We start from the raw sequence: 27,040 nt of genomic DNA, 5'->3' as shown, positions 1-27,040 counted from the left end.
TATGAAATGTGTAAATTAAATATGAAATGAGTATACATTGTAAAAAATGATATTGTGAAGGTTAAATAGCTTAATCTTCCTTTTCATTTTATGAAGAATTGAAATATAAAGCCAGTAACTCTCCATTAGACATCCATCTGAGCCTTAATTCTGTGGCAAATTATTCTAGTGAAATAGGGCACCATAAGTTCAAAAATGTGCAAACACACAGCAACAGACTGAGGAAGGAGCATTCTGCATTATTTATTGGCTAGATCCTAAATAATTAAAGAAATGCCTACTCATTAGTTAAAAATTAAAGCAGGGGAGGACCTTGCCAGCAGAGGGAGCAGTCATGTCTTTCCTTAGGTTCCCATCGTTTCCAGCCTACCCATCATTTCCACCCTATCTCTTCTTATTGCCCAGCCAGTTTCCCATCTGGACCCAGCTTTGCCAGCCTGCTCCTGATGACAGCCTATAATTTTATACTGGATAAGGGATTAGTTTTTTAAATGATTTTATATTTCAGAATCTTGCCACTTGATTATCAACATCAGTTAGGTGTTCCTTTTGATACTTGTCTACTATTAATTGAAATAATAGTGCAGGTTCTTTTTGGTCACCTGGGAATAAAATGAGATTCACTGTTTAAAGAATTTAAGTTGCGGAGAGTGTTAGCCTTTCTAAATTGGTAAGCAAACTGCAATGACATTTTTTTTCAGGCAAAATGACAACAAAAAGAACACCTGAACCTTTTTCTTATAATGAACGATTCCCAGTGGAGTCATAGGATTTTAGTTCGACCAGTTGGTTTCAAATATGTAATTTTGGTCGTTTTGTTGTGGCTCTTTTGTAATATGAGTCACTTTTCAGACTGCTTGTGCATCTCTGCTTTATACTGCAGATATATAGATTTATACTATGGCCAACTTGTGGCATGGAGTATTTTCTCTGCTCAGTTTTCCAGAGGAATCTGCTCAAATGATCAGTTTGTTTTATCAATGCTTAAAGACAAGTAATAACCTATAGATTCCTAACTATATGCTTTTATAACAGTGAAAACCATTTCATTAGTGAAAACAGATAGTGTTCAGCAGAGGTGCTGGGCTCACCTTAGCCCAGATCTTGAACTGATTTCTTCCCAGCCACTCACCCTTCACTGGAGAAGGGCTCAATCAGATTTATTTCATCTCCTCGGTGCAGCGGGACTTGTGCAAGAGCCCCACGCCCCAGAACCGTTCACAGTCACCTGCAGCCTGTGCTTTCAGTCACCAAATGCTAAGGAAAGAGAGAAGAGAAAAGCACTGGACAGGATTCAGCTCAAAAAGTGTCACCCTTTAACACACTGTACATCTGTCACCTCTTTCAGCCAGATAATAACAGGATTTTCAGCACCCAGCTCTCTGGGCTTCCACTCCCACACCATCTTCATGACACCAAGTATTTTGTTGACACCCCAAAACCATGGATGTAGGCTCCTAAAGCAAACCTCAAAGAGAGGGGGGCAGAGAGAGCTCCAGAGAAAGGCTGAGTTGGGATCCCAGCTCACTGTTGACTGGCTTTTGGCTTTGGACAGCTCACATGACACCTTTGTGCTTGTTACTGACTTGTAAATGAGGAATGCAGCACTTGCCTGTCTTTTGTGAAGCACTTGGAGATCAACAGATGGAACATTTGATTTAAACTACTAGACTTGGTTCATTTTTTTTTAGGCTGCAGCAGCAACTGTTATTGACTTGCTTAATTTATCTCTGTTTAGTGATCTCCCATTTCGCTGTTGGCCTTTAGGCCTGTCCTTCAATGGCAAAATAGAAATACTTCTTTTGGAAGGTGCCAGGGTTTGCTGGCCTTAGATGCTTTCATAGCTCAAGTAATACACAAGTCCATCTTGAGTTAAGATCCAAAGATTTCTAATTTTTTTTTTTTTCAGTGTGTAATATTTAGTTTTTATTTCCTGGCTCGTTGCTCTTTCTGAGAATTTATCAAAATTAATTATATACAATGTCATCCACCTTCATCTGACATATTAGGGTAGTATGCAAAACTACTGCAGAGTTCCCACATCAGAGACAACTATCAAGACAAATGTTATTAAAAACAACCTTAAGAGATCAACCAAAATCTGGAATTAATATGTTGTGTAGCATATTGACCAACAGATGCTTTGTTACTCTCTTCCCATTTTTCTGAGTATGTTGCATCTAATTGCCTGCTCTTGTCTTCACTACATGTCCTTTCTTTGCTTCTGAAACTTGTATAAAATCTTTTAAAGATATTATTTACTGCTTTAAATTAGCCATTGTAATTAGCTAATATTGTGCCTATAAACAAATTAACCAAAATCAGTGTTTCTGTGCTTTCAGCCATACATAAGGATATTATACCTAAGATCTGTTATAATCAGTAAAGTTCTTCAAAGGTAGAAGAAGATTTCTAATCAGTCAGAATCCCCAAGTGTGGATTTCTCATCACTGAAGGAATTGTAGTTTGTAGCAAACCCACTAATTTTATTTCTTGAGTATTTCTTGACATCTCACTCGTGTTCAGTTTTCTTGTGAGATTGGTACAGATTTCTGCACACCAAAATTTGTTAATGGTCATCTTGTATTCCAGTGGCCAGAGTGTACATTCATTTCAGAGCCAAAATTCAACATTCAGTTAGAAGATTTGCTGTGTGCAAACACTGTAAACAGTGCTAAGCAGTTTGGAGTTGAAGACATATCGAATTTTATAGTTTACACTCTTTATTAATTATCAAATAATACTTTTTGGCAGAGCAGTTGTTAATCATTTATTTTGGGGATTTGTGAATAATCAAGAAGTGCACAAACTGGATTTATCCTATAAATCCTAGTCCAAAGGGCTATTACCTAACTTCTTTTACCAAAAGAAGATGCATGGGTAATTCTGCAATTTTTTGAGCTGTAATTGTTAACAAATGGTCATAAATATTTAAGCCATGTTTCTTAATAATTTGTATTTCCAATGTAAAATTCTTTGGAGATTTAATAATGACAAGTGGTAAATATTTGCATATTGTGAAGTCATTACCACATCATTGTGTGATAATCTCTCAGAAATATCAAGAATTATTTCATTTACTGAATATCCAACCACTGTTTTATGTTAGTCCAGTATGTCTGTCTCCATTATGGCGCTAAGCTTACTTCAGTTTTATGGAAGAAAATAACAGAATTTGTTTTTTTTAAAATACAACCAATTTTTTTTAGCTTTTCTTGAAAATTCACACACCACAATTTGCTTTAAATTCATAAGATTCATATTACTTTCCATGAACTTGTTTGGTTCTCATTATTGAGACCTTCTTTCAAATGAAGTATCAGGATTTCTGGATTCACCTGTTGGTAACAAGAGAGATTGTTGCCTGCAATTACAATTTTACCTGGACTTGGGAAGAATATCTGAATTCCTCTTGGAATACTTTGCTGTCATACGAAATACTTAAACTGGGTTTTGTCCCAGTCCAAACAATATTTGTAAGTAGTGTTTTAGGTGATGAAATTGAAGAAGGAGTCAATGCATTAATTAAATGTTTTAAAATAAAACCAGTGATGGGATTATATTACCAGAATGTAAAGATACAGAAGCAACCCTCTACCAAAATATAGGCATAATGTCTCTTTGAAAAGAGATGTGGTCTTAAAATACCTTATTTTCAATGCAGTATGTAAGTCCATGTTAAAATTATGTTCATGTACTGATCAGAATAAAAATGCAAATATATGCAAATAGCCCATGTAATTCAAGTATTTATATAGGTGGTAATTGTATCTCATTGTAGATCTTTAACATGAGTGTCTTATTTTCCTTTTGAATTTTGATATTGTTTATATGTACTCTGTAGAAAAGTTGAGGCTGTCCTAAAAAAAATTTCCATTCTCATACTTTTCTTGACTTATGCAGTGCAAGGACTGAGAATTTAAATGTTTTCATTACATAAATTTTGTGAGGTTTTTAATTTTTTTAGAAACTGACAAAATGAGAGGACGGATTTTAGGTGCTAGAAAAATTTTGACAGAAAATCAGAGGAGAAGTAGAAATTAGAGCAGAGTAGAAAAGACAAATTCTTTTCCTAATACGGAATCCAGATGAACCAAGATTGATTTGATTAATAGTAGTCATGCTAAAATTGTGGTACATTAAGAACTCAATCCAGTAGAAACACACAATATTAATTTCAGTGTGTAAGTTTGAGCATACAGGCTATGCATGAATTTGTCTTGGTGGAATACCACACTTTATACTCCAACACAAAACACGACACATTTTAAACCTCTTTGGTTATAAATAGTAATTTTTAAACATGCACAAGTAATTACTAAAAGGTATGTACCTTCTGCAAATAAATTAGTAAGACAAAGCAATCTTTTTCCATAATTGCCCTTCCCCAAAGCTGCTTAAACACGTGTACAGTTCCCATTTCCATAGCCAGCTTCTACATGGATTTTCTTGACATGTTTTGAAAGTACACTTTGGTTGAACCCAAATATTGCAAGTTTGCACTTAAAAGAAAATGTCTGTCTGAAACAGTAGCACAAAGTAAGATATAGAATGGATGCCCAGCCCAGCCTGCACAACAGGATTGCTACCATGTTGTTAGAATAATTATATTTTGGCTGAACTAACTAATTTAGAAAAACTGCGGTACATCTAGCAAGACTGAAAACTTTCCAAGACCGGATTGGTTTTTGGGTTTTGGGGTTTTTTTTCATTTTTAGTATAATTTAAAACAATACCTCTTCTAGCTGCCAACAAACTCTTTCCCTGAATCTCACCATTCCTGGCTTCCCTCCTAACCATGTCCTGGCTCACCTCCAGAGCTGCCAAGTTTATGCCAGAAGCAGGAGGTATATTTGTATGGGGCTGGAGGAAGATCTGGAGCTCTGTTAAATTTTCAAGCCCAGATGGGGCAACATGATTTGTGTGTTTATGTCAGTGTGCCATACATCACAACTATCGGGGTGCTGACGTCAGCTTCCATCGGACATTAATGTGCTGAGCGCTGCAAACTAGAAAATACATGGTAGATACAGATCTATGGCAACAATGCCACATAAGCAAATGTCTGTTTGGTGTGGCAGTGCACTGTGCAAAATATTTCCCGAGATACACTGCATTAAGCCAGGGGAATATTTTGACACACTTTAAAAACAAAACCAAAATCAACATGGGCACCATTTAAGAAAGGAAACTCTTTCAGAGGAAGAGCCAAAACCAAGATATTAATGTACGTCTTATCAGGCAAATGTTGAGGTGCTGTGCCTCACTTGAATCTTTCCAGAATTAAAACCAATTAGGAGGATGCTGTTCTTATGATTTGCAGGACTGTCGGTGATGAGGATATGTTGCTGATGGTTGAGCACCTTTCTTTCGACAGGTTTTTTCCATTCTTATCTAAACTGGCAAGCAAAAAGATCAATGGACAGCAAATGTTTTTTTTCAAAGGATAGGATATTTTTTCTGTATCAGGAGTTTAGTTTTGTTTCCAGGAATCATCAGTGTTTATTTATTTATATTAAAAGTTTTGTACTTCTTACTTATACAAAGAGCATCCAGCAGCCTCCTGAAGAACTGACAAAAGATGGTAATTTTTGGTCTCTGGGATTATAGAGGTCATTGACTACTTTAGTTTTAGATTTATACCATCTTTATGTGATTGCCCCTGTAGAATAATGTGACCAAAAGATTCCATTAAAATATAATATATTGTCTCTCTCTTCCTAGAAGAGGAAATGATTTGCAAATCAGCTTTACTATTTCAGAGGCAGATACAATAGCAAAGTCTAGGGATTGGTGTGTGGGCAGTGTTCTTCTACCTCCCATCACTTCTGTTATTCCTCAGAAAGGAAATTCTGTAGGATGACACCACTTTATCATTATCCATCATTAGATTTTGTGAGTCAAAGTGGAAGTTCCCTGATTCCACGGGGATGGATGCTCTTGGCCTGTGCACAAGGAGCAGCTTTGAAAAGAGACCCCTCCCCAGGATTTGATGCCATCTGGCCCAGAAGGTGGGGAAGGGAGGGGGTGTAAAGGTACCATGGGATCAGTGGATTTAGGCCTGGTAACCTGAGCAGATTGGGCTGTTCCAGACAGGCCACAACTCCACGTAGAGGTCAGAAAACAAAATTCAGTTTATTCTTTGACAGGAGCAGGAAATTTTCACCTTTTGTGTCTGCTTTGTAAGCTTCTCTGTGGCTAGAAAATAATGGTTATTGAAATGTGGGTTGATGAAAGCACTTGGAATGTTGACCATCATTTTAATAAACCAGAATGTCAGTACAATGCATGGACTATTCAAACATGTCTGGGTTTTTGTCTCTCTGCTCCTAATTGATAAATTGTTATTATGAAATAATTTACCAGTATTTAAATTGACCTTTCAGACTATGCATCAGTCATGTAGTTTTTTAAAGAATTGCAAAATGTACAAAATATTTTAAAATTATAAAAAAATACAAAACTATAACCTGGAGCTGCAGAGCTAATTCCTTATAATTGTAATGGGTCTTTTGAGTTGATTAGCCTTGATACCCCTGAAGGTTTGATGAATTTAGCATCTACAATCAACAAGAACAAGAGTGTTATACCAGCTGTCCAGGTACCTTTAAGATAACTATTTCTTATCTTAAAGAAATATTTTACTTTTTACCATTGATGCGTTTCTTTTTTCCCTCATTAAATACTGACATCATCAAAGCATTTAAGAACATTTTTTCTGACTTCCCTCTGAAGATCTCTGTTGTGACCTTTGAATGTCTCTTTCTGCTATATAAAATTAAGTAAAGAAAACCATGTGGAAAACAGCTTATTTAAGGTATGTGACAGTACATTGTTGCACAAGAGATGAGGCAGCACTTAAAAATCACAAATATATTGAGAAATGCTAATGCTGCTTGAAGCTTTAGAGTCACATGTTGTGCAGAGAGAAACTTTTAGGGGGAAAAATGCTAAGAAATTACTTGAGTTTTCCATGTTTGACTGCTAGCCAAAATGAATAATTGTGTGGGTTCTGCTTGCTCAAAATATTAGAGATTATATGCCTAAGTGTAATAAAAATTAGGTTTTCAGAACCCAAACAAAAACTGGGCATGAGACTCATAGTAGAAATTAGTGAGAGATAAGCTTTACATATGGCTTATAAATATAGCTGATGTGAGCAAATTCTTGTTATGAAGATTTAGGGAACTGTTAATTTAGTACTAAGTTAGACCTTTTATGGTTTCTCCTTGTCAAATGTATGTTTTCTCTAGACAGCTATTTCAAGTTTTTTTGTGTATTGTTTTTTCCTGAGAAAAAAGCCTTTTGAACATAATTTCTGAGTATTGATGACCTATTTTTCCACCACAGTTTGTCACTGAGAAGACCAAGGCTTCCTCTATGAACATTAATTACCTTTTTCATCACATAGGATGTGTATTTTGTTTCCATGTCTTACAGAATAAAGCAATTATGGAACGTGTAACAAACTTGTCAGATATGGTAGTTGGTCTTGAATCATTTATTGGCTCTGAGAGAGAAACCAATCCATTGTACAAGGATTACCACGGTAAGTTCCATCTTTAGCAATGCAAAAAGTCTGCCCTGAGTGTTTCTAGGGCACTTAGCAGCTCACCCTCCAACTGGGTATCTGCTATAAAGCAGCATTTGATTTCATTTTGGAATCCACCTCTTAAATGTTTCCCCTTGCCTAACCAGTCTTGAGTTAGGGAAATTTTCAGCGAAGTGCATTAAGGCTGCAAAGGAAACATGGCAACTCCTTGCATGTTGTCAAGCCACATTACTGAGGCATGGCTCAATCAGATGTACATCTCAACAGGCAGGCTTTGGGGAATTCACATGCAGGGGAGGCTTGGCAATCATCTGACCAGCGAGCTGAACTTGTCATGAAATCAATACTTTTTGATCTGCCAAGTTTTAAATTGAGAACATGGGAAAACATATATTACAGTAAGGTGAATAAAGGGATAAATTATGTGCTAGGTAAACTTTGTCTAAAAAATAATGTTCTGCTTTTTCAGCTATATGTTATGGCACTTGCACATTTAAGGAAATGAATGTGGGTATATGAAATGTGTGAAATATGAAACTGATTTTGGTAAAAAGTCATGTAACCTTTCAAGGGTTTCATCTTCAAAATGTGTAATGGTGCTTAATCTTGCATTTTGATTCCCAAGGATTTTTTGGTAGCTGTTGCAGCAGAACTATTTAAATTTTTTAAATTATATCAGAAGTTATGCACAGCCAAAGCAGTGAATTACAGTTTTAGGTAATCTGGAGCAGTGCTCAGACTGTGCATAAATTACAGCTCTTATTATTGTGATACTACTGTAGTTCCATGGAAACCTTTAGCTGAAAGTAAACTGCTTATCTGAAACCTGCTGTAAACATATGACAGTGGCAGTGTTTTCCCTAGCAAAATGTATGGAGTATATAGAAAAAAAGCAAAGATGGTGTTGAGACACCACTGTGTGTATGCAAGCTGTAATTAATAAATCAGAGAAAAATCTTTCTGACTGTGAAAGTAGTGCACATTTCATTATCTGAAAAAAAAAAGGTGAATGAAAAAGAAACCGTGAACAAAAGCTGGAATAATTTGCCTAATTATTTTTCCAACTGTATAATCGTGATATGGCCTTTGTTTATGCTAACATAATTCTGTCAATTTAATTCTCCTTTTCTCAGTACTGAAGAGATCCTTTAAGACAATGTGTGTTTTAGCAGTTATTTCCTGGTTTCCTATAAAGATGTATGCTAAGTCATTTCTGGTGCTCTTTAATAAAAATTATGTGCCAATATACATAGCTTCTGAGATTTGCACAACCTTAATTTGACAGTCCGAAAAAAGGTTTTTATAATGGTTTTAACTTCGTGGATTCTTTTTGCCTAAGAACATATTTTAAGGTATTTATTTACTGCAGATGATGAAAGATTTTGACATTACTCAGGAGAAGTTTGATTACATTATTGCATTATTTAATGAATCCTCCTTAATAATTTTATTAAGCTGCCTGCAAATTTAAATCTTTGAAAAGCCACAAAATAACAAAAGAATTATATAGATGACCCTTAATTAAAATTTCTAGGATATTATATATAAGCAACTCTATGTTATACCTTCTGTTTCTATATGTAACAATTAGATTTTGTACTCAAAAGCTTAACAAATAATTCTTCTAATTCACTGTATGGGAGACGGGAACAGAAGGTTTAAAACTGTAATAACACTTTTCTAATATTATTGAGAATTTTTGTAATTAGTGCCCATAAAAATTATGCTTTTTTAAGTATTTCAATTTTAGGAAACTTCCTTTAAAAAAAAAAATAAATAAAAGCCTGAAAAAATACTTGTCTTATTTTAAATAAGGGGTTTAATGTTTGAGGATTTTCTCACAGCTACCCTTTTGAAGTCAGATACCTTTTCTAAATGTTCAGCATTTCCATTTAGACGCTGGCTTGATGAATAGCAAATATAGGCCAGTAACTGAGAAGCCCTGTAAAATTTTCCTGGTTTTCAGATGTAGAAAATCACCCTTAGGTTGTTCAGAGACTATATTAGGCTGCACAAAAACCATCCAGCGTCCTTGTCAGAAAAAATCAGCTTGAGTTGCAGCTGACAGAATGCAGAGCTTGCAGTGCACCTAGTACTGTTAAAAACATCTGAACAGCTATAGAAGCCTCCTGCAGGAGGAAAACCAATTTCTTCTGGGGTGGCACGGGGGTTAAAATTTATTAAAAAGCGTGATCTAAATCGGGATTTCCCAGAAACTTTTTTTTTTCCGAGTGGTTCTCGGGGCACAAAACGAAGGAGTTCTCATTAGAGCTTCAGTGGTTATCAGTAACCCATAAGCCTTGTTTTGCTGGCTGCTTACTGGTGCATTTAATAAAATAAAGATCACTCAGTGGTGCCGTGGGCAGCATGCAAGGTGATAGCCATATTTGCTTACTGTAAATACAAGAGAAAATCACACACAAACCGGCTGTAGTTTTGACAAGTATTAAGATGGCTCTTTACATCTGTACTTCTGTACCAAAGTGCAATTAGTTTTCCTCGCACAAGGATTTCTGTTTATCTTATTCTGCTTGATTACTTGAGCATAATCGCACCGTTTGCTTCATTGCTCCTGGTAGTAAGCTCCAGTTTAAAAAGGGGAGGATGAGTGTGTGTAAATATACAGAATTCTGCTGTAAGACTCTAATTTATGCATCTGGATGACAGCGTTTTCTTAATTTTTTTTTTTTCCCCTCCTTTACTCTTTCTTTCCACAAGGTTTGGTTCATGTACATCAGATTCCTCGGCTTAATAGCTTGATCTGTGATGTGTCAGACACCAAGGACCTGGCTTTTAGATTAAAAAGGAAGCTGTTCACCATCGAGGTAAGAGAAACGTTGTTTCGCTATTTAGAACCCAAAAGGTGGAGCTAATCCCATCTCTTATGTTTGGTTTTGTGAAATACATAAAATATGCATCAGATGATGTAAATTCATTTCGTTCTGGTTTTGCTGTTCAGAACGGTTTTAGGAAATACTGTAATATGCCTTCTAATTAAAAATGTCTCGTTTGCTGCACTAAACCGGTCTGTTATAAATACTTTATTTTGGTTTAAAATGTACACAGAAAGTAGGCCACAACCTTCAATAACAAAGCATGACATGTTTCTAAGGATGTCAGGAGCATATTTAATTAAATGTTAATGACTTGCTCTTACTTGTGTTAGTGGGTGGGAAAGTAGCTACATGTTATTACCCCAGTAGAGGGATTTTAATGTATAATGTTGGCTAAAATTGTGTGTGGTATGGGGGATAAGTGTCCTTATCAGTATTCAGAAACCATTTTCTTTGCATTACTGAAATCACCTTTCGCTCTTTTATGTCATTTTAAACACAGTATCATTTACACTAATGTCCTTAAGTAAATTTCCTACTAAATTTAAACTTTTTTCTGTGACCTTTATCCAGACAGTCCTGATAGAAGGCAGTAATACAAAAGATGTAGTTCATTTTAATCTTGCTAAAGAGCAAATGAACATAGCACTATTAAGCAATTAGAGCTGATGTATTTATTAACCAAGTAATGCTTAGAGATGGAAGATGGCTTTCAGGGTGATGCAATAGTCATGGGTACAGTCTGAGCAATTTTTTTTTTTTTTTTTTTAACAAAGGCATAAAACAGCCAAGCATCCCTGACAAACCATTTTGTTTAATCTCTTTTCAAATGAAAAGCTCTTAAGCAGGCCACTTGTCTTAACTGCTTGAAACCATAAAAAGAGAGAATTGCCACCAATAAATTAGCATATTTTTTACTCCATCACCAAATGCTGGTCAATGTGGCTTGGCACTGCTTTGGTGTTTGGGACTTCACCCTTAAGTGACCACTTTGGCCCTTATTTGACCCTCTGCCCTTTTTAGCTGGCCACTTGATAAGGTAACTTAAGGGTTCTCTCTCTTCACTGCCCCCTCCCCTTCACAATTGCAAGTAGCCCTAACCTATAAATCATTGAAAGGGCCCTATCAAGTGACAAATTAAGGTGCCCTCCTCCTAATTAATGGTCATCAATGTCTTTAATTATCTAATCCTATTGAGAGTAGTTAATAGTTAATCAGGCAGCCAGTTCTTCATGCGGGTCATCTCTGCGTGAGTGCTAGAAGTTTCTCAACTAGAGGTATCCTCTTCAGAAGCCACTTAAAGGCAAACACATGAAGGAGGGCTTTTTTCTCCCCAAGACAATTCCTTTCTAACGTTTGTCACTTTCCAGAGAATGCAGTTAGTGAAACCAGGCATTGTGAGGTATTAAAGCATTTGAGCAACTGCTCTGGAGCGGTACAGTAGAAACAAAACCCTTGGTAGTCTGTGTTTGGTTTTAAAATACAAATGTTCTCTCTGTTTTCAGAGGTGGAGAAGCATGCACTCTCATTTCACAGCATAGTAAATTCTCATTTATTATAGCTATGAATTAGAATATTTGGGTGGTTTCTCATCACTGAGTCCTCAGTCTCAGAATACAATTTTTTCTTTCGGACGAATTTGAGATGCTAATCTGTAATGTAATTTGGAAGGAAAGAAAACCCTTAGCAGGAGGCTCTGTAAAAAGAATTGAATTAGCCATGGGACATTGGAAACAGGAGTGAAGTGCAACTCCTGAAACAACCTGTTGCCCTAGACATGCGTGGATGACCCACTTGTATAATTTCTCCCTTCGCTGCTCAGCTGCAGCCCCTTTTGAATAACTTCAGGTTTTGTTAGAGATATGCTTTCTGTAAGCTGAACTGACACAAACTATCCCTTTTTGAACACGTTAGATCACTGTCCTACTGTGATCTTCCTGTACATGTTTCACTAATCTATAATACATATGTTTTTCTTCCTCATACTGTTAGGGAAAGCAGACTACAGCAAGGCTGACTGGAGCAATAAGGGCAATAAGAAAATGTGAGCAAGGGAAAACTGAATTAAGAAAGGATGTGAATAAGGTTCTCTAAATTGGGTTTCTGCAGTTAGAATGTGATGTGTCAGCAGTCAGCCAGCTCTGGTTCTGGGGGTAGAAGCAAAAAGCAGAGCAGTGTGCATTGCAAGCCAGCAGTATGCTTTATACAGAGTACAACTGAGTTTAGGACTTCTTCAGGATGTAGTTGAAATATGAAATGAAAATGCATATTGAGTAAATTACAGTTTCTGGAAAGATTCTGCATATTTATATACACAATTTAGGATAAAAATATTGACCTCTACTTGAAATGCCACTTTAAAATTAAATTATATAAGGAAAGTGAGAAACACAGAACCTGTGAATTACGGTGAAATTTCTTCAAAAAGGGTTTTCATCACTAGACCATTCTTTTTTTACAGTTTAAAATAAGAATATGAGACATGGATTTTCTCATCTCTGGATTGCTCACCAGTTAAATAACTCCTTATAGTTTGGCCCTCATAGGTGAAAAACCTTGAATGTCAAATCTGTTTTATTAGATTGCAGTTTTGTGGGAGGAACTCCGCCTCTTTATAGCCTGCAGAATCTTTTAAGCGTTTCGTTTTACCTTGTGTCTTCTTCATCAAAATATGACTGACTGAAATGTTTTCTAAAGAGATATTTCCTTTAAATTCAGGATGACAATAGTTTTTTAATAAATATTTATGAGTGCTCATTGTCCATTTATAAATTATGAAGAGGAACCTTTCCAGGAAAACTTCCATGTTTATCTAAAAGGTGCAGTAGCTATTTCAAGCTTTCCCAAATCTTCACACATTAGTTACTAGCAATACACTCTTATGTGCAGTATTATCAGAGATCTATCTTATGTGCATGCCACTTTAAAGGACACAATTTTGAAGTTAGCCTGTCTAATCCTATTTCTTCCCACTTTGGAATCTTAATTAGAAGGAGATAAAAACCATCATTTGACTAAATTATTGTCTTGAATCTGTAGCAAAAGGTATAATCCGCAATTGGGCCAATTAGTGTACCCCATAGTTAGCTATGCTGAGGCAGGAAACTTGATTAGATCTGACACCAGCCTAGTTCCCACTGTTGTTTTGCCAGGTATGATGGTCAGACTTCAAAGGGCTTGAGGCATCAGCAGGGCAAGGTTTGGAGGCCAGCTTAGGTCCGGTCGTTAATCTCTCTGCTAAAACCACAGCAGCCCTCGCACAAAACAAGCTTACACGACACAATCATGCGGTATTAAAGTTTGGGTTGAGTCATGCCAATTTGCCTTTGATTTTCTGATGATTGACTAAAAGATGGCTACATGACTAGACACATACTGAACGTTTACTGATTAGGTAAGTTCCCCAAATATTTGAAATATTTTTTGATTTCTCAGTTAAATGATATGACAGCCCTGTTCATCTTAATGCGGCCGTTCAGCAGAGTTGTTCTTGAAGTGCTTTTTTGTTTTCTTTGTAGCTCTGAACGTAACTTTTATCAACATTTGAGAAATTTTGTAGGACCATAATGTTCATAGTTTTATTTGACAGAATTTTATCTTTGTTGTTCCAAAGCCTCCTGTGTCAAGACTTAAGGAATCTGTGCTCAAATTTGGTTTGTTCGCCGCTCCAGATTTCTATGGAAACATTGTTTATCTTTCTTATTTAGGTAGATTTACAATTACTCCCCAACAGGACATTTTCCCTTAATTATTTTCCACCTCACCATCGAGTAAAGCGCTGTTCCACGGCTGTGATTACATAAGTGTTCCTTTCTTTTGCAGTCTGATTTGTTCAAATATTGCAGTAACAGTGACATGTTTCCATTCTGAGAAAAGCCTAAGGCTGCTTTAGTATTATTCCAAATGATTGAAATTGCCATCTTGCTGACTTTCCCTTGGGCAGCTTAGGGCCTGTTTACTTTTGTATTTGTTTCACATGTTCTGTCTGAGTTTGGCTGGCAGGACATCATTACCTGGTTTGACAAGACAGTTGGAGAAGATTCATATTTGATTAACTCCCTTTGTTACTGTCTGGACAACACAGACCTCTGAAATTATCTATTTAAAGTTAAAACTCCTGATAAATTCAGATAAATCCTTGCAAATAAGAAAGTTCATGAAGGTGTTTTTTTAATTCCCTAGTTTTGCATAAATTTTAAGTCTTCAAGTAACTGTCAATTATTAGAAGTATAGAGACAAAGCTTTTCCCTACAAGTTTTTACATTATAGTTTTTCTAAGAAATAGTTGTTCTGCAAATACATTTTTTTTTATCAAAACACAAGTCACAGCAGCCAATATTTTCTTTTAAATGGCTACAACACCAGTGCAGCCCACGATAAAAATCTTTAGAAGCCAGCTCAGTTTGAAGCCAAGTGTCATATACAATTTAAAGAATTGCCACACAGCAAAAAACAAGTTACCAGAGCTTTATGTACAAGTTCAGGAGTTTCTTTTCTGAGAGGAAACCCTAACAAGAGGGGAAGAAATTAGAGGAGTCCTGTGGCAGGAGAGTGGTTGGTTTCTCAGTGCAGGGCAGATGCAATATGGTACTATGGAGCACTCTGGACTGCAGTTTCCCCATGGTAATTGCCAGAGGAAAACGTTACCTCTTTGGAAGGAAACATAACCATGAAAACCAGCAATGACTCTCTGCAGAATTAAAAATAAACATAGGATTCCAAAGGCATTCAAATAATATTCTGTATTCATCTAGCAGTAAAAGACTGTTAGAAAATTAACAATATCCAAAATAAGAAAGGGTTGCAGCTCCAGGTATTTCCATCTGTTATGTGTCCAATGCTGGTATTTGGAAGATGACTTAAAACTCTTTAAGGTGGTGATTTTGGCATTTAAAACAGGAAATACAGCTTAGGTAGCCTCTATCTGAAATCTCCATGTTTCTGACTTTTTTTTGTCTTCCTTTCAGTTTTCCTTACTTATCTTAGACAGACTAGACTGTGATAAACTTCTTCTCTGCAAAAGGGAAGTGCAAGTGGCCACTGTCAGAGATTATTTACCAAAACAGATGGATGAGACCAAGTCAGAGCTGATGTCTGCAGTGCTTCAGTGTGGTATCCACATAGCACAGGTTTGGTCCTAAGGGGCTCAGGAGCTGGCAGCATCACTGAGTGCCAGAACTGTGCTCCTGCAAACATTCCCTGGGTAATTCTTCATCAGGAGCAGGTATAGAAACAGTGGCTTAGGCTATTTCTTCTGCAGGAACAAGTCAACCCTGTCACCAGCACATGTGGGGTCAGTGTATCTTTAAAATACACACCCATGCCATACCAACCTCTCTAATGAGAACTAGAAAATGGCAATAAGAGCATCACTTCTTTTAGCTTCTCCCAAAAGAATTTGGCTGAGAATAATGGCTGACCCTAATCTTGAATATATTCCTCAGATGTTTCTGAAGTTGGGTAAATTTGTAAATGAATGCATTTGAATTAATGAATTATTTTGGCCACTGTTAAGAAGGATCAGTGAGCCTGGGAGCTGACAAAAGGCAAAACACTGGCTAATTATAAATTTAAGTAAACTGGTAGTTCTATAGCAATCATCCAGTAAAATAAGGAAAATAAGCTAATATATGCTATAACATACATGTTGCAATACTGATCTATATACCTTCGTGTCTAGACAAAGCAACTCTGTATTTTGAGGTTGTGCACAAGTGCCATTACTAGACTGGACCTTCAGTTAAAGCCTTATGAAATCAAAATGAAACCTTTTTTTACCAAGCCAGAACTTGTGACTGCCTGGCTGCCCAGGGGCCTGAAGCATGGATGAAACTTCACAGGTACTTCTGGTTCTGGGAGGAGACAGAACTTTTCTGAAGTGTTAGAGAAAGCGTATTTCTTCCATTTTCTCATCCCCATGGGGAAACCTGTTTCTCCTCAGCCTGCCTTGAGCAGGTGCATCATACCTGGCAAACTCTCGTGCAGGATGTCCCATTCAAGCTGGGGAACTCCAGTGCAGGGAACTCTGCAGATCAAACTAAACTTCCCAACAGAATTGGAAAATAAAATAAATAAAACAATTGGAATAAAACATTGGAATAAAACTCAGCTGAAATTTATACCAGTAAAACCATTTTTTTTTTGGCATTAATTTTTCCTGTCCATTTTTCCCACTCTATTAACCACTGTGTTATTTTAAAATAGTTCAAAAGACAATTAATTATAATACCATAACATTTTCTTAATCTAAAACTAATACTGCAAAAAAGATTCTCCTGCAAAACTAATTCTGTCATAATACCAAGCTCCATTTTGCATTATTTCACCTAGTAGCCAGTTCAGGTTCTCTTTACCTGGTATGGTGTACTTCACTGAATTGTTTTGTCAGATGCTGTCAAGCCAACCTACCATTGTTAAAGAAAATCAAACTAAATCATTTTGGCATGAGCCTTCCAGGAATAAGGCACAGAATATGAAGGGTTTGATGAAATCAAGGATTTGATTTCAATATTGTAAAAGACTGCCTGTCAAAAATGTATTACATTCTTTCAAACAATTTTGAATAAATATACCTGTTTAAAATTGTGACAGTACAATTTAGTTAAAGTTTTGGGAGAGTATTTTTAAATTATAATAACTTAAGGTGAAACAATACCTGGAGAGCTCTTATTTGAAAAGAAAAACCCTCTGAACCCTAATGGTACACTGGACTGAAATCAAGTGATCAATTTCATATAGTGTATAGAATTTCAGAACACAAATATTGTGCCCATGTGGAAGAATTGAATTTGAAAATATCACCTTCTTGTTGTATACTACTGATTAATGTAAATTAAATTATTAATTATTAGTCTGCAGGCAAATATAGGAAGATATTGTTAACTCTTAGGTTTCATGGGAAGATTTGTAATATCCTGAAATTTATTTAATAATTAATTTTGTTTCATGGGTTGTATAACGGTGTCATGTGAGAGTTTCATTCAGTTTTTCAAAACTTTAACCCTCGTAAGACAGTGCAGCAGCAGTTTCTTGTTAGTAAACAGAACTCATTTAACAGAACTTATTTAAACAAATAATTCCGGTGCCTAGAAATATTTATGCCATGTGTTGTTGCAAGGGAAGAACATGCACCGCAAAGTCATTAATGCACTGAAAGGTCACTTGTGCATATTGTAATGGGCTGCTCATTCTCAGGATCTGTGCTAAGGGTCAGTGTTGCAGCATGAAAGGGTTTGGCCTCTTCAGTCTGTAAATAACTGGGTCAACCTCTCCTGTATTTGCCAGACGAGTAAAGTAGTTGACATATTCCCACTTTCTAACTATTAGAAGATAGGTGGACTAAGGACATCTTTTTTAAAAATGTTGGTTGATAAAAATTAAAAAGCTCTTTCTCTACTAGGATTATGTTATTCACTGAAGCAGTGGTATGTTTTAGACATGTCTGTGGGCATGAGTTAGAAAGATATTGATGGTGAGTCTCTAAGAAGCAAAAAATAATTAATCCCCATATTTGTGGCAGTTCTCAGCAGGAACTGAGTGTCACTTCCATTAAATGCTCTTTAAAATATCACAAGTTTTAATAAAATTAGGACATTTTGTAGTTGTATAATGATCTCATTTTACAAAGAGCAGCAAATTCAGTCAGGCTGTTACACGGTAAAGCACACCTCTGGTTTGCTGTATCTCTGCAAAGGCAGGAAAATAAAAATGAAAACTGAGAAGAAGTCACATTTTCTCATGCACAGGTTTACATTGTACCTGAAACTTATTGACAAGCACTGGAGTTCAGGGCTTTTAGTGAAAGGAAGGAAAGGAGGAGGATTTTCCATGTCCCCGTGCAAGGTGTGAATCCATCCTGATCTCCTTGTCTCAGCACTGTTGTTATGGTTTTAATTATGGTTTTTGGGTAGGAAGTTACTCAAAGTACTCTCTGAATGAGGAAACTGGAGGATAGCCCCATCTAATACCTGTAAAGGGTTAAAATGGCATTTTGGAGGGAAACAGAACCAATGCTGCCAAACATTTACCATGATTTAACCAAATTTCAAATGTTTTATTGTAACTTTGGAAATTCGAGATTAAGTGTTAACATTTCCAGTCTTTTGAAAGTATTAATGGGTTTGGGTGAACGTAAATCTGTAAGGAAACCACAAATTTATAGTTTCTTTAAATTTTTCACCTCTACAGAAATTGTTTCATACCATTTTTTGGATCTAATTATTTTACTGGTTCACAAAAAATATTACCCTTTATTGAACTGTTAACATACAAGAACTTGGGTTTTTAAATTATTCTTATTGAGAATAGTCATTATTCTTAGTCTGAAAGACTTAATGAAAGTGCCAAAAGGAGACAAGAGGAAAAAAAATACACATACATTGCAAAGTACTGTAGCTGAAGAAAAAATGCTCTGTAATCATTGTGGAAATATTACTTTTTGCTTTGGCTAAATTGTGGAGTATTATTTGTAACTAAATTCCAGAGGACAATTTATTCTTATATTTTTGGCCAAGAGAACTGCACAAAAAGTAGATTATCAAAATCAGTATGGGTGAGGACTACAGTGCCCAAGGTTTAAGGAACGTTAGGTTTTGGTCATGCCATTTTTATTGCTGTCTTTGACACGGTTGTTTTAGTTACATGGTTTTGATTTTTTTTTTTTGTTTGGTTTTTCTTGTATTTCATAGGGCTTTCAAAGGATTCTGTATCACAAATAATGTAATTTAAAGTTTCCCATTGCATGTTGAGAAGCAAGAGCTTTTGAAATATCAAGTGAAGCTGTCTCCTAGAGGAAAACATTATTTATTGAACTTAAAGTGGTGTTTCTGGCCAGCTTAACATTAACACCATCTTAACCCCCTTCAAAATGAATGGTATTAACAATTATCCCTTCTGAAGAAAGTAAGCAACAATTGTATCATGTTAACAATAATTAATTAATAATAATTACTAGTAATAAATAATTAATAATAATAATAGTTAAACCTTTTTATTTATGTACATAAATGCATAAATAAAGGGAATTTGAGTGCCAGTCATAGGTTGCTTGACTTTCAGAAAACAGCTGGTAGCACTTGCTGAAAATAGTTCATTTTAAATGCCTCATTTCAGATATTTAAGGTTTGAAAAACCTAGCTTTAGCTAATGAAAATACAGTCTGTGGGCTCTTCATTATTTTTTTCCTGTCTGAGGTCTATTACAGCAAAAATTACTCAAGAATCAGTCTGATGTCCATTAAGTTCATGTTTACAAAACAACTGCTAAACAGACTTTTTTTCCTCATATTAAACCAATCATCTTTGAGTAGTGTGTCTGCTTGAGTCATGTTGAAAAGTAAAAGCAGAAAGCAAAAATAACCAACTATAAGCAATATAAGCAATAATAACTTAAAAGTTTGCCACTTCTAAGTGGAAGGATGTGAGTACTGGGAGAAATCCACTTCACCCTGCATCCAAAGCAGCGCTTGCTATTCTCAAAATAACCTGATGGCTCAATATTGGAAGTTTTAAGGTTTTTTAGTAATCTTTGCTGAGGTGCTGTGCCCCCACTTTTTCATGGAAAGACAAGGCTTTGTGTGGCCCACATGTGAATGTTTGAGGTGGAGGATTTGGCCACAGTTGCTGAGTCCTGAGGATGTTTCTGAACTCTGCAATATCTGCCGGGTGTTTGTGTATCAGTATCCAAAACATTCCCCGTGCTTGGTGAGGAGATTTCTTGGTCACCTGCCTCTCCCAGGCTGGCTCCAGACTCTCCAGCTGGAGCAGGAGGAACTGTGCAGTTTGCAGATACACTGGGAGAGTTCTCACTCAAGGATTGCTGTTCCAGCTCAGGTTTTGGATGTTCCCCATGAGCCAGAACGAGAAGATGAACAAGAGCTGACCAAGGCAAGCTCGCACATGGATGTAGCCCCAGCTTGTACCCATCTGGGTATGCAGTGTGTGATGGGTGGGATAAACACTTACAGAAGCCATCCCTGGCCACTGGAAGTGCCAGATGTTACAGCTGAGCAGAATTTTCTTCCTGGCTCTCTATTACGTGCACTTATCCATCGGTTTCATCTCTTCTCTCATTGATTTATTAGGGACTTAATAATGATTAATCGATAAACCCTGCAGTCTCTGGAGATTGATATGTCTCAGGTCTGCAATCTAAAGCCCCTGAAAGCAGCACTGTGAACTTGCTAATCAACACTTCTCACCTTTTGCTGTAAGGCTTTGTAATTCTGGGCAGGTTACAGCTTTCCTGCACTGCCTCAAATGCACTTTCACAAACCTTTTCCTACCAGGGAGAAGCGTGGCAGGAGTTACATCAGCTTTGTTTTTTTGCTTTAATGAAGGGAAAAATGATTCTCCTTCTGGGATGAGTATTTTTTAAGAGATACAAACCATTATTTAATTCATAATTCTTGTTGCTGTTAAAAAAAAAAAAAATTATAAGGAAATCTAGTACTTGTATTTAGATCTGATCCTTAATAGTAGCATAGCCATGGGCTGTTTATGCTTGGTCTACATCATCTAGACTAAAAATAACCTTCCTGTCATTTTATTGGCAGAGTTTTAGCTACTCCTTTAATTCTGTTTAAAAATGGATAGAGAGAAAGCATAAATATTAAATGTGTGCAGATATTTCAGTAAGTAACTAAAAGGAGATTCCTGATGCTTTGAAGAGCTCTGTAATTAAAAGGAATTCGTATTTTGTTTAAGAGGCATTTTTTAAATTAATATAATCTTTTAAAGTATTATGGTAATTTTTGCATTTGTATCATTAAAGTAGCTACTTTTAAATAGCTATGTATTAAAATATAAATTTTTAGTACTGTCCTGCTTAAGTTTTATTCTTCTAAGATTTCCTTTACATTTTGATAAGAAATTGCTGGTGAAGTATTTAATTTCTTATCACTTAAATGGGAAGCCACATTATTTCTAATTTTTCTATTACTAAAGTGAATTTTTGCAGAATAAGAAGACAAGTCACTACTGCCTGCTAAAATCTTCAATAATAGCCTGAAAATTTCAGGCTTTTTAGGTTATGGTTTTTGAAAACCTGTGAAAACAAGGAAAGCAGAACTGGCTTTTTTTGAGTTCTATCTGTCCTACAAAAACATGGACTACTTTAGAAACTTTCAAGGCCACAGTCACGTTATGGAAAAAGGGTTTTAAGGTGGAAATGCATCTCTGATGATTTCTTACTGATCTGAAAAGGGCATTTTGACTTCGAAAAAGCCATGAAAATTAGATTCAGACTACTGAAACACTCCTAAATCTACAAAAGAGAATTTTTACTGTGTCAGTAGGGTAAGGTTCTATGGTAGGAACGTTGCAGTGAAAGGATTTTTTCAGTAGATTATCTATAATCTCATATAAGAAGCACTTTTTCCTCTGCCTGAACTAAAATTCTATTTGTACTACGGTCTTTACTGCTTCTCCTTCTCCATTTTTGTTCATCCACACCCTGATGTGTTTTTGCATCCTTTAGGACAGTATTATCTTCCACAAGCAGTGTAGTTGTCTGTGCTCACACAAATAGGAATAACTGAAATATTTCCTTGCAGCTTCTTTGGTTTCCATCATTTTTTGTTTCTTGGGAAATTCTTGCTTTACAAATTGATCCAAAAACTCAGCACTTCTTGTGGTCAGATGCATTTGGAAATAACTTCTGTTAACTGCTACTTTTATTGAAGGTTGGTGGTGGTGTTACAATTGAGATGATGAAAAGACAAGCAATGGATATTGTAGTTTTTACATTGGAGTATCCAAAATAAAGTAAATAGTTGCAATCCATCTGTTGCAAGTGCATATCATAGAGGGCAGATCAGTTTTCAGAACTTACAATCAAAACAGAATTATTTACTAGTGAAAATTATGCATAACTGGGATGGTTTTATACATACAATCTAGACTTCTGGTAAGAATATCTAAAAGTAAAGCAGAATTTGTGTAAAGCCAGGAATAATCACTTAATGATCATTTTTATTGTGAGCAGTATCACTATTTCTGTGACACTGTTAGTATTCAACCTATTTCATCAGGGATTTATAACTTTTTTTTTTTTGAAAGAGGAAGCATGGTTCCATACAAAAAATTACATCCCTAAAAGACTCCATGCTCCAAAATATCGAAAAATCACTTTCTATCTTGAAAAATCCAGCCAGCTATTCTTGTTTCAAGTTTCATCTAATATATTGTTCCGTGTGGTTGTATGATAAACACATTATTCCTTGAACAGGAATTAGGAGTAAAGCTGCCAGGAAGGGGTTTTGTTGTCAGAGTAGTTCCCGCCTCATGTTTTGTAAGAGATTTCATGGTCCCATTGTAAAGAGTGGATGATTTAAAACGTGTTCCCAAGATAAACTTTCCCATTGTCATTAATGAGGATGGATAATACTGAGTGACAAGTGCATTAGGAATGACACAGAAAGAGCTGTTAGATTTGTCAGAGCGTATCACTTCAGGCAATGAAACTTGAGGACATTCTCTTTTAGCAATTTTTTGCTATTTATTTAGAGAACCAAGGATTGTGATTGCTCACACAGGTGGATTCTACTGTTTAATTCATTAAATATTTAGGTAACTTTGAGAAGGTAAAGGTGATAAAAATGAGCATTGGACTCCACTGTGAGGGGTGCAAGTGGTTGCTTTGATTACAGATAATTCAACAAAACTAATGCACCATTTATTTGGGTTTTAAATGTTTATTTGGTAGATAATTTTTTAATTTTCAATACTCTTTTTTATTAAAAGTTATATAATAAGAAATGCTCCGAACTGTCATAGTGAAGCTTCTGGGATAAAGAAGCCTAAAATTAGGACACTATACATGTAATTTACATTGACTTAAAAATTGTATTTCTCCGTAGAGCAAGACTTTTTAAATATTTATCTCTGAATAATTAATAATGTATGACTTTTTCTGGTGTTTAAAATCCTTCCAAACTACAACATGCCTATCAATTTCCATTTTGAACATGCAATTGGTCACTTTTTCGCCTTGATTCATCTTGCCTGGCTGCCAACCAAATTTTGCCTCCGTGTACCTTCTTGACACTAATAATGACTGAGTTTCTGTTCGTTTGCGTGCAAGATTTCCCAAGCGGCAGTTTGGGGCTGGGATAAACTATCTATCATCATTGCATACAACTAATCTGCCTCAACCAAACCAGCCCATGATTGAAATTGCATTTGACAATTCACCTCTCCTTGGCGTGCCTGAGGTGAACATAACTACAGACCATCCCCGGAAGGGCACAGCAGCTCCTCCATATGTTGGGGAGGATCCTTTTATTTGTGTCAGGAGACTTTTTGAAAAGCATGTATGGGCAGAGATTATTATTATTATTTCTTTTTTTTTTCCCCTAGACTTCCTTGTTTGAGGGTGTGTGGCTGCTGCTTTCTCCTAACCAGTGAATTTTGGGTTTGTGAAGCAGTTTGGGATCTCTGTTTCGTCAGATTCATTCATTTGAGATTAGGCAGGGCAATGCTGGATGTATAGGAGATAAAAATTCAAGAGGGAAGGGAAACAGAAATTATTTCTTGTTAGAATTCATAGACCAGTAGTGCTGCTCAAACATCAAGCAAAGTACCTGTTACTCTTTTGACCATTACCAAAACTTAAAAGTGCTTGGAGCATTTGGATAACACAGAACATGAGAAAGAATGAAGAAGCAAAATTTTCTCTTTCTGTCATATAAGAAAACTTTTCATGTTTTTCCAAACCGTAAATTCATTCATATTTTGTAGTTACAGGTTTAAAAACCTGACTGTACAAATATAATCTGACAAAACAGACCTTTTATTTCTGGGTAAGATTACTCAAATTATTTTCAGAGTAAAAAGCTTTCTAGGATTCCTTTTTGCTAAGTATTGTCCTTTTTATACGAGTTCACTTTTATCACAATATTTAAAGTAACAGCCTATGCCAAGTGCTGCTTTTCATTAGTGATGTGTATCACTAATGCTTCATCAGATATAATTATTTTTTCAAATGCAACCTTTCTGAATAGTTAGGGTAATAAAATTCTATTTCTAGGTAGATCATTTCTGTGTAGTTTTCCTCTACAGTTTCCATATATTGAGTTAAAAGATACGCTGTTTGGATAAATAGATCCCTTCCAACTCAAGATATTCGATGATTCTGTGATAATGCAGTAGAAAACACTGATGAATTGCACACTGGGATATGTTTTGATTTCTCACTGGTTTGTGTAACAGCATGTTTTTGCTGGTATTTTTGTATTTTAACAGAAGCACAAAGATCCCCAGTCAAATTTTCCTTTCAGATAAGTACAGCCCATTCCTGCTGCTGAAAAGGGGAGTGGCAGTGGCCCACTCATAAAGGCACAACTATCAGCCTAATTTTCTCTCTCACACAAGTCATACTTTTCTCCTTAAAACTGAAATACGTTTTTTAAAGTACTTTCATTCAGCAGATTAAGTTCAAACTGAGTTTGTAATCTTTTTGAAATGCTTGACAGCTGAATGTTGTGCTTGTATGTATTTTAGTTGTGGGGAGGAAGCTAAATAATATGGGTATCATGCTTTCTACAGCATTTCCAGCCAACAACTCCAGAAGAATCAGCACCCCATTAATCTTAGTAACCAGCTGCTCTGAAGGCAGGAAAGAATTACTCAGCCACACAGCCATGCTCAGTTCACCTGTTACAGCAGCAGTGTACTAAACCTACCCATAATTTATGTCCTGCTTTCCATAGTTGTTCATTTATTTATTTTAATTAATCAATTAAAATTAAAATCATTCTGATTCTTTTTCCTTTGAGTGTCCCTCTGTGCCCTGTGTAGGTGTTGGTGACTCTAAAACTCCTGGATTGGCGACAGAAAGCAGTGTCACCACCTAAACCCAAGCAGAGCACCTACGTACCCACAGCTGTTTTTGTCATATTGCCTTGACATGTTCCACTCCTTTGGGGAAACTGGTTGGTTTGTGGATGGTTCCAGAACTTTTTTTGTTGTTGTTCTTTTTGGTATTATCCATGACTCCTTAAAAAAATAACTTCTTACATTCTTAGTCTGGATTTGGGATTTTCTTGTGTGTTCTTTCCTGTGTGGCATCAAAAGTTCTAGGCTATGACTTGATGTAATGACCTTCCTCATGTATAATAATTCTTGTCCACATCAGAATGAACAGTTTTCATGCAATAATTAGACCTTTCTCAAGCCTCTGCTATTGCATATTAAATACCTGGACTGGTTTTATTGTCTATAAAGCAACACTAGAGGGGTTTGGAGGTGGCAGAGGAGTTCCATCCTTCCTTAAAGGAATTCGGGGAGGGGGATTAGAATTGTTGGGGTCCGCAAATTCATCAACAGTTAAAAGTAAATGAAAAATACCCTATCATTTTCAAGATAACCAGAAATCCTCTATAAATATTCAACATTTATTTTTTAAATAATTTGCTCAATCTAATTGTACACTTAAATTTATTACAGTTATCTTCTCACACCCAGTTATGCCCTTATCACCAACTAGTTCCCACCTTAAGATCTCTAAATACACTTATGTGCAATGCTGTTGAACATTACATTTTAAGATGAAAACGCAGTTATTTGTAAAAAATAAGGTAAAAAAGGTAGGCTTCCTCATCCATTTCCATATCTGCAGTGTGGTGGTTCATAACGCCTGTGCTATTCTAGAATTCTTTGCTATTCTAGAAGTAATAAGAGATCATTGCAGTGCCTATGTAGAAGCAAATCTACATAGAAGTTTAAATCCTCTTGAAATTAGATTATTGCTTTCAGAGACTGCAACTAGAAGAGACTTTTAAACTTCTACTTCAAAAAAAATAGTTTTTATAAAAGAGAATGTCTAATGCTCTCTATTGTGTTGATAAAGCTTTACACATCATTGATCCTTTGAAAAACACTTCATAAACCACACACAAATGCAATTCCTGAGTTATGGCAGATGTTTGGAAAGTCTCAATTCAGACTTTCAATTGACTAAAGACCTTACGTCCTCATCAAGAGAGCTACTGGAAAATATTTAATTAGCTACATTCTTACTGTAAGTTTTAATGTTGGGATGTACTTTTCATGCAGTTTCAAACTCTGTAAAAATGGAGTAAATATAATTAAATGTAAAGCACTAAATCAGGCCACATGGGCAGGGATTTGTATTTGTTATATAATGCTGTTCATCTTTGAGCTGTGATCACTGCTCTTTGGCTGATGTTCCCATTTGTCCTGTGTTTTAAAACCTCATCTTTGTTTTAAAAACCATGATAGGAAGATCTCACACTTCTTGGAGACTGGACTAGATCATCTCTAGAGGTCCCTTGCAACCCAAACCATTCCATGATTCTGTGATTCAAAGACACCAAATACTGGAATGCCTTCAGCAGCTGGATTAGTGCCTGAGCCTCTTTACTGCTGCACTTGATTAGCAACCAAACTCTTGGCTGGCTATTAATATGAACTCATTAACAAAAGAAAGCCTGATAGTCAGTCTTATGTCCTAGAGATTCAAAGGAGGATTCTCTGTCCTCTGGGATGGAAGTTCAGCTGACAAGCAGAACTTCAAATCAGGCTGCTATTTCAAATGCTGTGGGCACTGCCACTGACTATTTTCTGAATTCCTTGGCAACAGAGAGTCCTTGTGACTTAATAGTGTTGATTTGCCAAAAGAAATGCAATCTCTGCTT

The 27,040-nt window shown here is 36.0% G+C and overlaps 1 protein-coding gene across 3 annotated transcripts in view; it reads left to right on the top strand.

The window, feature by feature from the left end:
* ELP4 (elongator acetyltransferase complex subunit 4) overlaps positions 1-27,040 on the top strand; it is a 136,082-nt gene that overhangs the window by 49,666 nt on the left and 59,376 nt on the right. For 2 of the 3 annotated variants that reach the window (XM_058864028.1, XM_058864039.1), the window contains exons 8-9: positions 7,441-7,549; positions 10,271-10,377. In XM_058864028.1, coding sequence (XP_058720011.1) covers positions 7,441-7,549; positions 10,271-10,377 — 216 coding nt within the window. Of the gene's footprint in view, positions 1-7,440; positions 7,550-10,270; positions 10,378-23,741; positions 23,836-27,040 lie in introns of those variants that run through there. The other variant, XM_058864035.1, reaches the window with a different exon arrangement.

The sequence above is a fragment of the Poecile atricapillus genome, chromosome 1 (genome assembly GCF_030490865.1).
Source record: "Poecile atricapillus isolate bPoeAtr1 chromosome 1, bPoeAtr1.hap1, whole genome shotgun sequence".
NCBI classification, from domain to species: Eukaryota; Metazoa; Chordata; class Aves; order Passeriformes; family Paridae; genus Poecile; species Poecile atricapillus.
This window is presented reverse-complemented; position numbering and strand designations above follow the sequence as displayed.